Source organism: Sinocyclocheilus anshuiensis, unplaced genomic scaffold (assembly GCF_001515605.1).
Source record: "Sinocyclocheilus anshuiensis isolate Anshui unplaced genomic scaffold, SAMN03320099.WGS_v1.1 scaffold673, whole genome shotgun sequence".
Taxonomy (NCBI): Eukaryota; Metazoa; Chordata; class Actinopteri; order Cypriniformes; family Cyprinidae; genus Sinocyclocheilus; species Sinocyclocheilus anshuiensis.
Window position 1 is genome coordinate 174,014 of NW_015539862.1, and position 15,597 is coordinate 189,610.

The 15,597-nt window shown below is 37.7% G+C and overlaps 1 protein-coding gene across 1 annotated transcript in view; it reads right to left on the minus strand.

The window, feature by feature from the left end:
- Window positions 1-3,965: 3,965 nt before the first annotated feature.
- The window catches only part of LOC107684941 (artemin-like), a 17,824-nt gene continuing 6,192 nt past the window's right edge, over window positions 3,966-15,597 (minus strand). The window contains exons 2-4 of the mRNA XM_016481329.1: window positions 5,656-5,748; window positions 5,353-5,533; window positions 3,966-5,231 (exon numbers count right to left, since the gene is read on the minus strand). Of these exons, the coding sequence (XP_016336815.1) occupies window positions 4,759-5,231; window positions 5,353-5,533; window positions 5,656-5,709 (708 nt within the window). The 5' untranslated portion in view covers window positions 5,710-5,748 and the 3' untranslated portion in view covers window positions 3,966-4,758. The remainder of the gene's footprint in view (window positions 5,232-5,352; window positions 5,534-5,655; window positions 5,749-15,597) is intronic.

Below are 15,597 nucleotides of genomic sequence, written 5' to 3' on the forward strand. Positions count from 1 at the left end.
TTTAGCAAATGGCTGCAATATAACAAAGAGTGAAAAATTGAAGGGGGCCTGAATACTTTCCGTACCCACTGTACATCATAAAGTATTTTGTTACAAATTACAAATACTTGCTCATCCAATGTATTTATTTTAAAATACAAAATACTGTTGTGAGAAATGTATTTAATTAAAATACAAGTAATTTGTCATTTGAAAATACAAAAATACAAACAATATTACAAGCAATCATTTGAAGAGACACTGCAATTACATTTATCAATACTGAAGTTAGATACACACATAAGACAATATATCCAATATATTGATCCATATTTCTTCTAATTTCTTATGTTCACTTAAGAAACTGACTGTGTTTAATAAATAAAATATTTTTATCCAATAATAAAATTGGATTACTTAAAGCTGCAGTCCGTAAGTTTTGCCTCTTTGTCGCCATCTCTGTCTGAAAACCTGCAATTGCAGCTGTGTGCGGAATTATCTTCCTTGCGTGGGTTGTGCGGCGGCACGGCTCCAGCGCGGATATATCTAATCTTTTGAGGAGTATGTGTGTGTGGCAGTCAGTCACCGCACCGATGTGGATACTGTACTTCGGAATCACAGATTCTAGCCTACATCTTGGAATATGACCCAAATAAGAATTTTCACCGTATATTGTCATCTGAACAAGTAAGTAACAAGTCTGCCACGTTTGTTCTGACCAACTGAGGAAAAAAGCATTACAATAAATCGTGCTACCAATGGTGATTTAATCTAAAGATTAGATTAGCTCATATCACATCAAACCATGCAAATTATTATTATTGTTATACTTTATTCTCAAATTATTAATGTTAACAACATCTGCATTGCGTGACTATGAGTATAGTGTGTATTAGTGTGTAGATTTCAATTTCTGGACAGTCTAATCTCTTATTGTCATACCATTCAAATTTCATATTAAGAAATTCGTAATCGGTAGCACATTTAAAACTGGAATATAATTTAATTTCATTCACATGTGTTTCATAAACACATAATCCTTTCTGGATTACAAGCCGCCATCAAATTGATACATTTAATTATTCTGGCTGCTGTGAGTAAAGGCTATAAACGATCGGCCACTTGCAGGATCCTCACATGCGATAGCCTAGTAGCCGGGACAACATTTTCATGTTTACAGAAGTGACGTAATGACGCAGCAGCATGCTCAAATTTCCCGCGAAAACCTACCCGTACCACTCAAATTAGAAAACATTATTATAAGCTAACCGTTGTGAATCGTACTAAAGTAATGCGATAGTTTTGAACACTGGCTGGTTATGTACTTGCTCAAATATTGATTTGGGATAATTTTTAACCATAAAAAGTCATGGACGGCAGCTTTATTGACAGGAATTACTTGAATGTGTAAGTTGCATGGTCGACTGTAGAGGGACAGAAAGCTTTTGGATTTCATCAAAAATATCTTAATTTATGTTCCAAAGATGAACGAAGGTCTTACAGGAGTGAAACGACACGAGGGTGAGTAATTAAGAACAGAATTAAAATTTTTGGGTGAACTATCCCTTTAAGACTCTGCCTATGGATCCAAAAGGATGTCATATGATTCACTTGCATCTGGCCAAAAACTGTGATAGGCTATAGTTGACAGTACTATTAACACAGGTAAAGAAAGATATTGTATTATCTGAGAATAAAATTACCTACTTGATTAGTATTTCAAATACAAAATACTATCTCTCAAAGTATTTAATTACAGATTACATTTGTTTGTTTTTTTGTTGTTTTTTTTTGTTCAGCAAAATACAAACTACAAAAAAACTCTAAAGTAATTAAATATATATTTTAAATACATTTAATTAAAATACTGCCCATCTCTGACAACATGGAGTTGAGTGAATGGTGACACAACTTTAATTTTGGACAAACTATTCCTTTAATACATTATAATGTTGCCTTTTTGCTAATTCGTTCTTCTGTGAATAATGATGTAAATGTCAAGTTTGTTTCTCGCACAAGACTTGGAATATAGATGTGTGGACTACTTTTTATGGATTTATTTTTTCTTTTTGGAGCTTGACAATATAGTTTACAAACCTCTTTCATTGTTAACATAGGCAGCTGAGAAAGTATGAAAAAAAAATATCTAAGGTATTGCATTTAAGAAAGTAGTATGTATTTATAATGATGGGTAAACATTTTTTTTTTCTGACTTGAACTAAACTTTCAACTACAGAATCCCTGAAGAGTACTAACCCATTGTGATCACACTGTTGCATGCATCTGGTCCTAGTAGTGCAGTTATACCTTAAAAATGCAGAAGAGGCTCCAATCTCCCGTTAATTAAGTTCACCCACAGTGTGAGAGGTGCAGACTCACCGCACAGAGGCCCCTGAGCCAGAGCCAGACTGGTCTGTGAGGGGTGCGCTCATTAGCAGCCTGACAACAGATGGAAACGTTCTTAGCACTTTAGCAGATGAGAGGTTCACCTAGGGCCTAATGGTGCTATAATGTACATACATGTCTCCAAGCAGTCTACCTGACTACCTGATGATTGCCATTAGCTGAACTGAGACAAGAGGTCAATGGAGGGAAAAGCACTGCGGTGCAGATAAACTTTTTGAAGATTGAAAGGTGTTTAATGCACATTTAGTTATCCTTTATCATTAGAAGCAGCGTTGCTAAAGTAACATTGCATGCTATATACCCCCTATATCTCAAACCTTTTTAACCTCTTGAAAGAGTTTGTAGAAATATGAGCCACTAAGTGAAAGGACAAGAATCTTAATTCACATTATATATAAACAGCTTTATTCCTATACAGAAAATATGAAGTACAAAAATAAAGAGTAACTTTGCCAACAACAACAATTATAATTGATAAATAAAACATGTAAAATACTGAAGCAAAGCAATTTATTGTTGTCAGCTTTTTAAAACAATATTTGTAGATGTCTTTTCAGAGCAGCTTTTAATATTGAAACATCAGGACTCTTAAGGTCAGCAGATTGGGCAGACAGAACACAATCCATCTCCCCCTCATCCTTGGTGTTTTGGAAGAAAACTATTTTAATTTCCTTTTTCATAAATTGAATCTGAGACTTCCCAGTAAGTGCTCTGACAGTTTTATAACCCTTGGAGGACTCAGAAAAGCACCCAATGAAATCACTTGTCAGATAATGACAAAGTTATCTACAGTTCCTTCTTACTCCATGAAAGCATTTAGGTTAAATAGCTCAGTTTTTTTCTGCAACTGTGATATTTTGCAGCTGACCTTCTTCAAAGCCTTGTTGTTTTCCATTCTGGTTCATTGTGAGACGACAGAGATTGAAGAACAAAGGCCAAGGTATAAACAATAAATATAAACATCCACAAGACACATGTGTAGACATGGTAATAAATAAATAACTTAAATTAAAAAATAAATATGATATCTGTTAAGTGTACAGTAAATGTTAAGGGATGCATGGCATCCATTTGGTAACAGTAAAATAAACAATGGCAAATGCATTGTGGTCATCATCTGAGAATGCTAAAAGTGAACGCTAATGACCCAGCTAAAGCACAGTCTGGAAGACATCACATTATGCTAATTTCTTTTTGTTGATAACTAAAATGGGGAAAAACCTGTAAGGCCACATAACTATGGTGCAAGTAAATCAATATATAAATGTCAAAAATGTAAAGCAAGATAAAATAAGAACTGACCTTTAGTTTGCTATGTAGCAAATCCAAGTATCGTTTCACATAATTTGACAATTTAGACCTACATCATGCTTACCTAACATATGTTAATGATAATATTTTTTATATAATATGTACTTTGTACATTAATATTTGATGTACCAGCATAAATAAAACTATTGCATTGTACTATTGGGCTACACAGCCCCTATGGTTTAGCATCAAATATCCATCTTTATAGATTTTATTCGCTTAACTATATCTTTCAATAAGTCAACTTACTATATGAAAAACTGGCCTTGTGGAACATTAACCCTTTAATACCTCTTACTTTATTTATGGTATTAAAAAGGATTTAAAAATGTAAGATTCATATCATTCCTGTAAAAATTCTGAGAAATGAAAAACACAATCAACCTTCAGTGCTTCCAGCTGAAAGGGTAATACTAACTGGCCAGTGTGTTTTCTTTCGGGCTAAGCTTTTAATAATACTCCACATATGTTTGCGCAATTACATTGTAATTACAACAATAATGTGCTGTTAATAATGAATGATCCAAAGTTGCTAATCTGGCTGAAATATAACATGCCAGACTGAAGGCCAGGAAAATGGGCACTGACATCCAGGATCAACAAGTGAGTCTGACAAATGAAATAGGGTTTCGTGCTGTATCCAAGTCTGTTGAAACTCTTGGTAAGCAAATGCTTGTCGAGTTATAACATGTAGTTTTTGTTTATAGAGCCATTCAGATGGACGATCCAAAGTTGCTGTTCTTCCATCCTCAAACTCTCTCCATATTGAGTCCAAAGAGTCTCTCGTCATCTCTGACTTGGTCGAATTGTATTCTAACCTCATTCAAGCTTTTCTGTCGAGGTTTGGTGTGTACTTTACAGTACGTAAGTTTGTATGCATAGACTGTTGTTGTGAATCACTCACAGCCAAAACATATTCCCTCACAGAGCTTCACCATGGCCAACCCGCCCGACCTTGTTCTGTAGCCATGGCCCAGGAGGCTTCCTGATTCCTCCTTTCTTCTCTTTGACCGTTGCACCATTTCTTCAGGTCATGCTCCCCCTCCCCTCTTTCAGCTCAGCTCATCCCACGCACTCACAGTCTGCTGCGGAGAGGGACTTGATGGTTCTCCAGGTTGTGGTAGCATCCATGAAGGAGACGGGTTCATAGCTCGTGGGCCGGCAGCAAGGGTGTGCACTAACCTTCCTCGCGGTGCGCTTGGGCAGACTACCATTGGCCAGCAGAGTGCGTAGAGCCAAGTCATAGTTCCCACGAGACCTCTGGCAGTAGCCGACGCAGAACTTGAAAAGGACAATTTCGTCTGAGTCGAAACCCATGCCCAGGTCCCGTACACGCATCTCACGTTTCTCTACACGGCAGTCCCGACTGCTGTGCCGTCCCCTGTTGCTATTCTCTTTCTTTTTCTTTTCCTCCTTCTCTTTTTTCTTCTTTTTCTTGCGCGCACCTTTGGTCTGTATGTCAGAAGTGTCTGGTGAGCGGGGGGAACGTTCCCATCTCGCTGGCTGTTGGTCGCCCTCGACAAGCACAGATGGCTCTGCGGGAGAGACAGAAACGGATGAAGACAAAAAGAAAAAGAAGTTTATTGCCTGTTCAGGACTAAACAATTCATTGTTGATTCATTCATTGTAGAAATCATTCCCAGACATCCAACTCACCAAACAAGCCATGCCATGGGGAGTCACTGTCCTCCTCAAGCTCTTCCTCAGTGTCTGGAAAAGCCTCTAATGGCAGCTCCTCCATTCCAGCAAATCCTACCGCAGCTTCGGATTCTACTTGAAAACGTGACAGGCTTCCTGCCACTAGGGGCAGCAGATACATCACAACCCATACAAGCACCTGAGCAAACAAAGCAAAGGTGGATGGAAAATGAAAGGACAACTTTTCAAAGTAATTAGAGCATCTCCTGAGTACTTGAATCAATGGATGTCCGAGCAAAGAATTTGCCCATTTATACACACCTGCCAGCGTTTCCTGTGACATGGTGCATCGGTGACTGATGGCATGGCAGGCATTGCTCTGATCCGACTCCTCGGCCACCACCAAACTCCCACCTGCATGGAAAGAACAATGATTGGCTTCATTATACAGCAACCTACAGTTGTACATGTACATACCAAGTCAGGTAATGTAAACTCGAGAGAGCAACATGCGGGTGACACATACACATAACATACAAATGTATATTCAAAGGTGTCCCATTCATCACGGTCATAATGCCTTTAGAAACCATGTTCGTTGTTATAGAGAGAGACCTGTGTGATCTCTGAGCACGACTGGTGCTGACTTGCCTGTGGACAAAGCTACAGTGTTAAAAAGAGCAGTTGTCCGTCAAATAAACAGCCTTGAAGCAAACACTGTCAAAAGCATTCTTGACGTGGTTAGATTGCAGCGTGTAGAAGGAGCCTCATGCTCTCAAGGGGGTCCTACAAGCCACAGAGATACAGAGAGGTTGATAAGAGCTCTGAGCAATGCAGATGTTTATTGACTCATTGCAGTGTGTGACTGTGTAACCTGTGCTGGGGGCTCTGATTTATATCAGGGTCAGGAACAGGGCACAGTGTCTCAGTTAACACCATTCAAACAGCAGGACTCAGTCAAACACGGCATCCCGAAAATGATTGATGAGGACAGACCAATTATTTGCTAGGGGAAAAGGGATGGCAGGCAAAACAGCAGAGCGTGCTGTGCTTATATTTTGGCATAGTTTTATAGTGTTCCAGTTGTGTGGAGTTGACTGAGGCTGGATTCCTTTCTCTCACTCACCTCTGAGAGATCCGCTTCAGGAGGAACTGAACTGATGGCACACTTAAGGCCAATTTACAAGAATTAACTAGCAATAAAGCAGTTAGCCACAAGAGGATGTGCTTCAATTTGAGCATGGTTACAGGTTGTACAACATATTCATGCTCCAAAGGTGTGAAGTGACTAATGCTGCTTATAATAACTGCACATAACTAACAATTTTGACTGATTATTGTGTAGTTTTAGCAATATATTATTCAAAGAAGAATCAGTTGTTTTGTGATGTCTTTTTAAATTTGTTACATTTTTTATGCAAAACAAGTTTGTAGCAGAATAGGGATGAACTGATATAAGTTTAATGGTGACACTCATAAGTGATAAATATTTTCATATTATTTTTCATACTTTCAGGTGAAATAAACATCAATGATGCTTTCCCACAAGCAGGAACTGCAGGAGCAAATACATTTATAAAAAAATTAATATTTAAATAAATTGCAGATTATATAATATTCTACTATTTTGGCAAAATTAAAAATAAAACACAAAAAAGTAAATCACCCATTTGAAATGCTACAAGTGAAGGAATAATATTATAATGTGGAAAAACAGATATTCATTTTGATATTTGCTAAAGATAACATTTAACTTTTATTGTTAGCATTTTTAAAGACTAACTTGATATGAGCATTAGATGACAACAAAACACAATTTAATATCCAATATTGGCTGACAAATATACACACAATTTAGACAAATATATTAATGCTAAACTAAAAAAAAAATATATATATATATATAAAATAAAATAAAATCTCTAACATTGGTCAGTAACCAGTATGGTACTGATATCTATTTATACCTAAAGCAGAATATCAAACGCTCCCAGTCCACTTTCACTTTATCACATTTGGTGTTAAATAGAATAAAGCAAGCCATATGGGTTGGGAATGACATGAGGGTATATGATGACAGATTTTTCATTTATGGGTGAAACTCCCTATAAGCCTGCATAATGGAAGTAACTAGGAAATGTGAGGCCTACTTTAAATTAAAATCACACTAAAGGGGGCTGGACACTCACTGTACCTGTTCTATTCATTCTGGACCATTTTCTGGCAACTCTCATAATGTTAAAGAAAGGTCATCGTAAAGTTTTGAGGGTCAGAGGATCTTTTGCTAAGCCTTTCTCATGCAGTAGGAAGCCATTCAAGTCAAATCATCCTCCTGATCTACTTACAAGCCAAACTCTGGACTCAGGTTCTCTTGAATGATTTACTGAATAAATCCTTAAAGACAAAAAAAAATAAAAGTAGTATCTCATGTGCTCCTCAGGAGCATTAAAGATGTCTAATGCTGTATCTTAAGATCTTCAGTCATCTTGGTTTATTGGTTGCTTAAGGCAAATGTAGAATTTATGTCTTCTAAATCCAGCCAAATAAATATTAACCCGGTTTCAACAGCTTCAGGACATATTTATGGCATCTCTGGAGGCCGGCTTCAGCTGAGAAAGACCACATATGACCAGAGATGAATGTGGACATGCTGTCAAAATGGTTTTATAGCATAAATTCCTATTGAAATGTGACTTCTACCCTCATTCTAACTCCTGCATGTGTTGCATTAAAATCGAAGCGTTGTTTATGCGTGAAGATTTATTGTATTCTGATGATTTTCTAATTGTAATTGTATACATATCTGAATCTCTTTAAATATGTGGCACTTCATCTAAACTGCCATAACTGCTTTGATCATAAGCGACATAAAAGCATACGTCCTGAGCTGCGTATGTGATTGTTTGTTTATAAATGGTTTGCGTGCATGTGTATGACTGTTATGGCTGTGACTCTGTGAGCGTGCACATCTGTGTTCCTGACCACAACAATCATTCTTACAGTCTGGCAGGCTTCCCTCCTTCACTCTTCAGCTTCTATCCAGCTGAATGTATAAACCTAATGCAGAAAAACCAGGCTGACCGTAACAAGCAAATCAATATCAGACACCTACAGAGAAACAAGACCAACTCCACCACAAGCATTCGGAAATCTATCCATTGTAGACTATGGAAGTGCAATCTGGCTAATTGGTTGGCCAGCATTTGGGGTCTGTGCGCCTCATTTCGTGCTGTCAGTTTCTAAATAAGCCCTTTGGCCTCTCGTTCCCTGACGACCCCCCACCTCACTGCTTCCTGTAAGCTGAGATGGCATGCTGGGGGCACAGGCCAGAGGTTATGATAAGAGCACTACCTGCCTCTCAAACACACAGCAGGCTGCTACAGCCAGATAAGCAATGAAAATGGGTCATGACACAACAAATTCACATCTGTTATGCAAATTTTTAGTTAGTGCCTCTTGTTAAAGGCGGCATCACTATTACTATTGTTCATACTTGTCATTAGGGGTTTATTCTAAACTTCCAACCTAAGCATTCATCTTCAGTGCACAACTTGTCTCACACCGTTTATGCTACAGATGCAAATGATACTTCAAATCAAGCATATCAAAACTGTTTAAAGCAAATGCGTGAAAATCCAATGAATGTATGCCATATCTAGGAACCAGAATATCACAGAGACTTAGAAGTGGGCTCTTTTGACTTAGGCAATGAAAGCATCTACCTAGCAACGCCCTGTCTAGAACACCCTAGCATTGTGAAGTGATGTTTGCATGAGTAACAGAAATGGGGATTGTAAAGAATTTAACGATTCTGCTTTGTTTGCATATTAAACAACAATACTAAACAAGCAAAAGAAAAATTAATAAAAACTAAAACAAACAAACAATGTCACAATATATTTCAAATGATTTTTTATAAAATACCGCTGACAAAACTCAGCTTTCACACTTTGATTCAATTAAAAGAACCGACTCATAAGAGTCATTAGTTCAGGCTTCAGACTACACTGGTTGTGCTGCATGCGTTTGACTCACTACAAAGAATTGACTCAACTCAACTCAACTCACCTTTCACACTTTGATAGACTTAAAAGAACAAAGAACTGACTCATAAGAGTAATTCGTTCTGTTGCATTACACTGTTCTATTTCATGCTGTAGATTCAGTAGCAGTGTTTCTTTAATTAAGCCCAACACTAATGAACAAGCACATGTAAAAATCGTTTCAGACTTTTTCTTTATTCTGAATGAAAGTGAAGAGATCATTCAAGACTGACTTTTCACAATAGATTGTTTTTTGAGCTTGTGCAAAGCTCGGTTACATTTTATTTTAAGGTGTCCTTGTTACAGTGTAATAATACATAATGAGTAATATTAATTAAAGGGGTCATATGATGCTTTTTTAAAGATCATTATTTTGTGTATTTGGTGTAACAGAATATGTTGACATGCTTTAATGTTCAAAAAACACATTATATTTCAAATACTGTACATTATTGTAGATGTAACATGTGTAACAAGGACACCTTAAAATAAAGTGTTACCCAAAGCTCTTTCATGAATAGCAAATCACTTAATATAATTAGCAGCTCTAATTTCCATATACAATGCTCTTAAGCAGTGTTGGGGAGTAACTAGTTACATGTAACGGCGTTACGTAATTTAATTACAAAATAAATATCTGTAACCTATTACATTTCCAAAGTAACCTTCCCAACACTGCTCTTAAGAGGCAATTAGATTTACCTAAAGGCACCTGATTTACATTAATACAAATGAGACATAAGAACCTTCTTGATTTGAGTTCAGATTTGGTTCAGATTAGGAAAACTCGTTCCTGAAAGCACCCAAGAAAGTGCAGATGAAGTGAAAACTGCCACTGACCGAAACCCTCCAACGTACAAATCTTTCTACATGGGAAGAAGCGTCTCCCATAGTCTCTCTCATCCACCTTTAGACGTGCACCTGGTTGTGTTTAAGTGCCCTGAGCAGTGTCTTTGCTGGCTAGTCGCTCTGTGTCTCCTGCATCATAGCTGGTAACATGCGAGCTGAGGGTGCCTCAGGGACAGGACTCTTGAGGAACAGCAGAGCGGTGCTGGCGGCCTCCGTGCTGGGACTCATTGATTAAAGGCATGCTTCAAATGCACAACAACCTGCCCTCAGGCACATACATGCCACCGTTAAAGAATACGAGAGGATCACAGTGGCGTCATTGTGACTAACATGGATGCAAACTACTCAGTCCAGACGGCAGATGCAAATGAGGGGCTGTCATTGTAGACCTGGTATGTGGGTGTTGACTATTGTGATGTGTGATGGAAATACATAGCATAAAAATACATTATTAAAGTAGGTGATTTGTTAATTATGATGTTTAAAGGCAGGGTAGTTGATTTGGTTCAAAAACATTTTTGTTATGCTGGTTGAAAGTCTCTTCACACCCCCATAGCATCTCCACTAAGTTAAGTGGTCTAAATGTAATTATATGTATTTATATAGTCTGTGGAGGGCATAGGACCATAAAATGTTCATCCAATCATATCCCTTGGTCCGAGGGCTGTCCTACCTGCCTGTCAACGTATGTATTTGCATACCTCTGCGCACCCTTTTCGCATAGACATGATACAGCGCGTTCCATACACTATTACAGACTGAGAGAGAATGGAAGGCGTTATAATTTTAATATTATGCGCTTTGTACTGTAAAGAGAGATATGATTTGCAGGGAGGATGGAGTCTTATGCTTTCAAAGCTAGCTTGCTATTGCTAGCCTCTCCGAAATCGCCTACCCTACATTTAACTCTAGATATAAGCATTTTGCTAAATATATGCACTATATTACATATTCAGTTACATTTTCACTTAACCTGTTGTTCAATATTTCATGTATATTTGATGAAAAAGTTTTTATGACATCCACTGTTTAAATGTTTATATTTCAAAAAACAAATAGTAGTAGAAACATAACTATGTCATTAAAAAGTTATTATATAAACTAACTTCCATGCAATACAAATGTCTGTATACAAATCAAATAAAGTTTAGCTGTAAACTGTCTAGACTGGACTCAACATAGAGCATAAGCGAGTTTCAAGAGAGACCCCTGTGGATTTTCACTGCCTGCTCCTCCTGGTTTGTCCCCCCCCAGGACAGAACCATTAGAGGTGTTTGATGTGCCAGGTCTACCTGACATTAATGATGAGGAGCAGTGGTGTGGGATAGGCCACACTAAATCAGCCAGCCATTAAAAGACACCTGGTGAAAGCAGAGATGCAAAGTACACTTCACCAGCCCGGCCTGCTTGATCATTGCCAGACACGCTTTTATCTGGGGGTGTGAACTTCAGCCGTGAGGTGCGTGTAATATATCTATCAATGTTCCCTCCGACTTGCTAAACTCCATCGGCCTCAATCTCCAATCCAGTATTGGCACATGCAAAGAGCAAGCAGCGTGCATGCACTTTCTAGTTCATAGGTCTTTCCTTCGAACAGTACTTATTACATACGGCCCTTGTATATGTAATGTATTGGACCTATTTCAAAAGACTGCATTTTGGCTATTTGCAGATATCCGAGACACTGGTTTTATGACATTTTAATGTGCTCATGCTCCAGAACTCGAGTTCAATCGCTGCATGTCTGAGTGCGTGACATCCAAGTGTATAATTCAATAATCCTTCTCTGGCAAAAGGTAAGTTCTCATTACTGTCAGAGTCCAGCCACTGGAGAGGTGAAGAGAGCGTGTACACTGCCAAGAAAACCAGCATTACCTGTTTGAAACCTTTTACTCTTTTGTTCCAGGATCCAAGAGAGAAAAAAAAAACATGCTGATTATTGGATTGTGAACACGTGTGGTTTTCAGACCACCATTCATGTCACTGAGTGAACATGATAGCAAAAACAACTTCCATTAATTGTGAAGATCCATCATTCACGTTTCTGCTGCTTTCAGTTTCTCTCTTAGAAGAAACTTTTTATGTTGAATTAAACTTTCTTGTGATGTTCCCAAAAAGACTTTTCTTATTCTACTTATTCTATACTCATAGTCATAGATTGTATTGTGTAATGGAATCAAAAACCATATGATGCACACGATACAGCAAACCTAACATGGGAACCTTTTACATACAGGCAAACTTTCCACTCCACAAAAGGTTCTTTATAGTGGAAAAAGGTTTGTTTAGATTTTTACAAGTTTGTGAAATGTTCTTGACGCTAAGAAAAAAAAAAAAAAGGTTCTTCCATGGCGTTCTCTTTTGAAATCTTTATTTCTTAAAAAAAAGTATTCATTCAGAAGGTCAGATACTGTTTAGTGCATCTAATATTTAATCTGAAAAGAACATTTAATGAGTTTAATTTGTCAACAGTAATTACGCAGTCAAATCAACATCATTGATGTGCGCACGTCCTGGGTCGTTCCTTTTTGACTTCTTACGGCACCAAATTCCTGAATTCATGGTACATCAGCAATGAAATCAGCGGTGTTCAAGTTAGAGGCTGTGAACCTCGACAAAAGAGGCAGGTTGGTTGGCAGGCTTTATTTTTGCTACGCAAATGCAGTGGCCACTGTTTGCATTCCACACGACACGACTGCATCACGAGCTTGTCGGACAGAGCACGAGAGCGTATCCCTTCCCTACCAGATCCTCAACTGAGGCACAGGCGTGGACCACACAAACAGCTCGCTCAGACACTTACAAGCATCCATGATCGCACACATTTATCACAATACAAATGACTCCAATAAGCTCATTATTTTTATTGTTATTATTATCAATATGGATCTTTATCATCTCACTTCAAAGGGATTTTCTATATTCATGCCCCCCAACATGTCTGTTATTATAATAATAATTCAGTCTATTACTATTACACTTTCATACATCTTACCCATTCATGCATTTCAAATGCCTCCAAATAGTTTTGTTTCTTGAAAATGATTTCATTAGTTAAGCATTAATTCTCTGAAATAGAGATGCACAATTTTAACATTAAAAATGATTTCTTTTAGGCAAAATATTATAGAATTTTGTCCCACTTTATAATTAGGCAACTTCAACTACTATACTTTGGACAAAAAAATTGTTCATGTTGTATTGCAAAACACATTTGTGGCTACTGAGGTGGGATATGGGTATGGTTAGGGACAGGTTTTGTGGTATGGTTAGGTTTAAGGGGTAGGGCTAACAGTGTAATTATTGATATAACTACAGAAATAATTACATATGTAATTATATGCAGATATTTTTCAATACAAGTACAACATAAAAACATCTGCATTGCACAAAACATCTGCACAATGAGTGCATTGTATTAAATGATTTAAATGAGTACATACTTAAAGACACTAAATATAACGTGGGTCCCAGAATTTTAGTATTGGCCATGTATCATCTGCCATAACTTTAAAACAATTATCAGTTTATTGTACTGGTCAAAAACATTTTTTATATCGGTACATCCATACTTTAAAGCCTTTTTTGCTAAATCTGAAGAACAAATCAAATGTGTTTTTTCTTTTTTTAAAGACAAGAGAAGAGTACCCACTTTGGGGTGATGATCAGTGATACGTAAGTGGTCTTCTACATTAATGATCAGTAATAATAAATAATTTATCCTCACTATTAAAGTCTTTCTACTTGATGTTCAGCAGTAAAATCTGTCTTCCTCATTTATTATCAGTAATAAATAATGCCTGTTTTTATTCACTTATCTACTTCACTCCTCTTACAAATTTGCTAAACAAAAAGTTACATTAGTCATGTTTCTCTAGATTTAGAGAAGATTAGCTATCATTCACCTGGCAAAACATTGTTAACAGGCTAATTTTATACAAAGAACCATTATAAAGTGGGTCAGCATTGGGATTTGCAAATTGCAAAATGATGATCTGTGCTGACAGCTAGCAGTGGCACCAAGATTTGAGCTGGAAGATTATTAGAGTACAAACTTTACAGTTTAGATTCATAAACTGTGCCGAGCAGTTCGGATGCAGTAGCTAATGTCCTTTCCTGTCTGAAACCCATCCTGGACAACAGCTTTTCCTTCTCTTCATTAAAAATGTCTTACCTTTTGATTTGATAATCAAATACAGCCAGATTAAATATATTTAAAAGGGACCGACAGAGTGAGAACACTTGGATGAACAAGTCCTTAAATGGGAATAAATTAGGGAAGAGAGGGTAATGGTAAAGATAGTATTTCACTCCTGAGGCTTAGCCTGAGCAGTCACAGCGACCTCTAAAGAGGGAGAGAGAAAGAACGAGACAGATTAAGCAGCTAAATACTCTATAAAAGGAAGCCAGAACAGTTACCCTTGAGATAAGAGTTGGTGGCTGGAAAGAGAGAAGCTTCATCATTGAAATCACGTACCAGATAGCACACTAGCCTACAGCTACCTTACACGCTCAGTCAACTCTCTTAAAGGGTTAGTTCACCCAAAAATGAAAATTCTGTCATTAATTACTCACCCTCATGTTGTTTCAAACCCAAGCAACACAACTGAAATGTTCCCAAGTCCAGAAAAGTAGCAAGAAGATCGGTAAAATAATCCATGTGACATCAGTGGTTCATCCGCAATTATACGAAGCTATGAGAATATTTTTGTGCGCAAAAGAAAAAAATAACGACTTTATTCAACAATTCGTCTCCTCCGCAGTATCAGCTGGACGTAAACAACGTATGCTGCTCTGTGTCAGCTGCGTCACGCCGGATCTGTTTCCTACGTTGTTGGGATTTGATCTGAACGGAAACAACGTATCCGCGTGACGCAGCTGACACAGAACAACATACGCTGTTTACGTCCAGCTGATACTCTCCAAAATGGTGCTACAGGGTGATGCGGAGGAGACAAATTTTTTTTCTTTTGCGCACAAAAAGTATTCTCGTAGCTTTGTATAATTGTGGATGAACCACTGATGTCACATGGATTATTTTACAGATCTCCTTGATCTCATATTCCATCAAAAATATCATAATTTGTGTTCCGAAGATGAACGAAGGTCTTACGGGTTTGAAACGACATGAGGGTGAGTACTTAATGACAGAATTTTCATTTTTGGGTGAACTATCCCTTTAAACCACTGTTCCAGGTAAAAGACAACCTAAGCCCTGCTCTTGCAACCTCTTGGCTTCTAAATGAATCCACAGGTAATTATTTGAACTGGGGCAACACTCAGGCACAAAGGCCAGCCCATCCTCACAGGCCTTTATACTGTAGCTTACATCTCATTTGTTCAAATTAAGCTCGGGGGGGGGGGGGCCAGC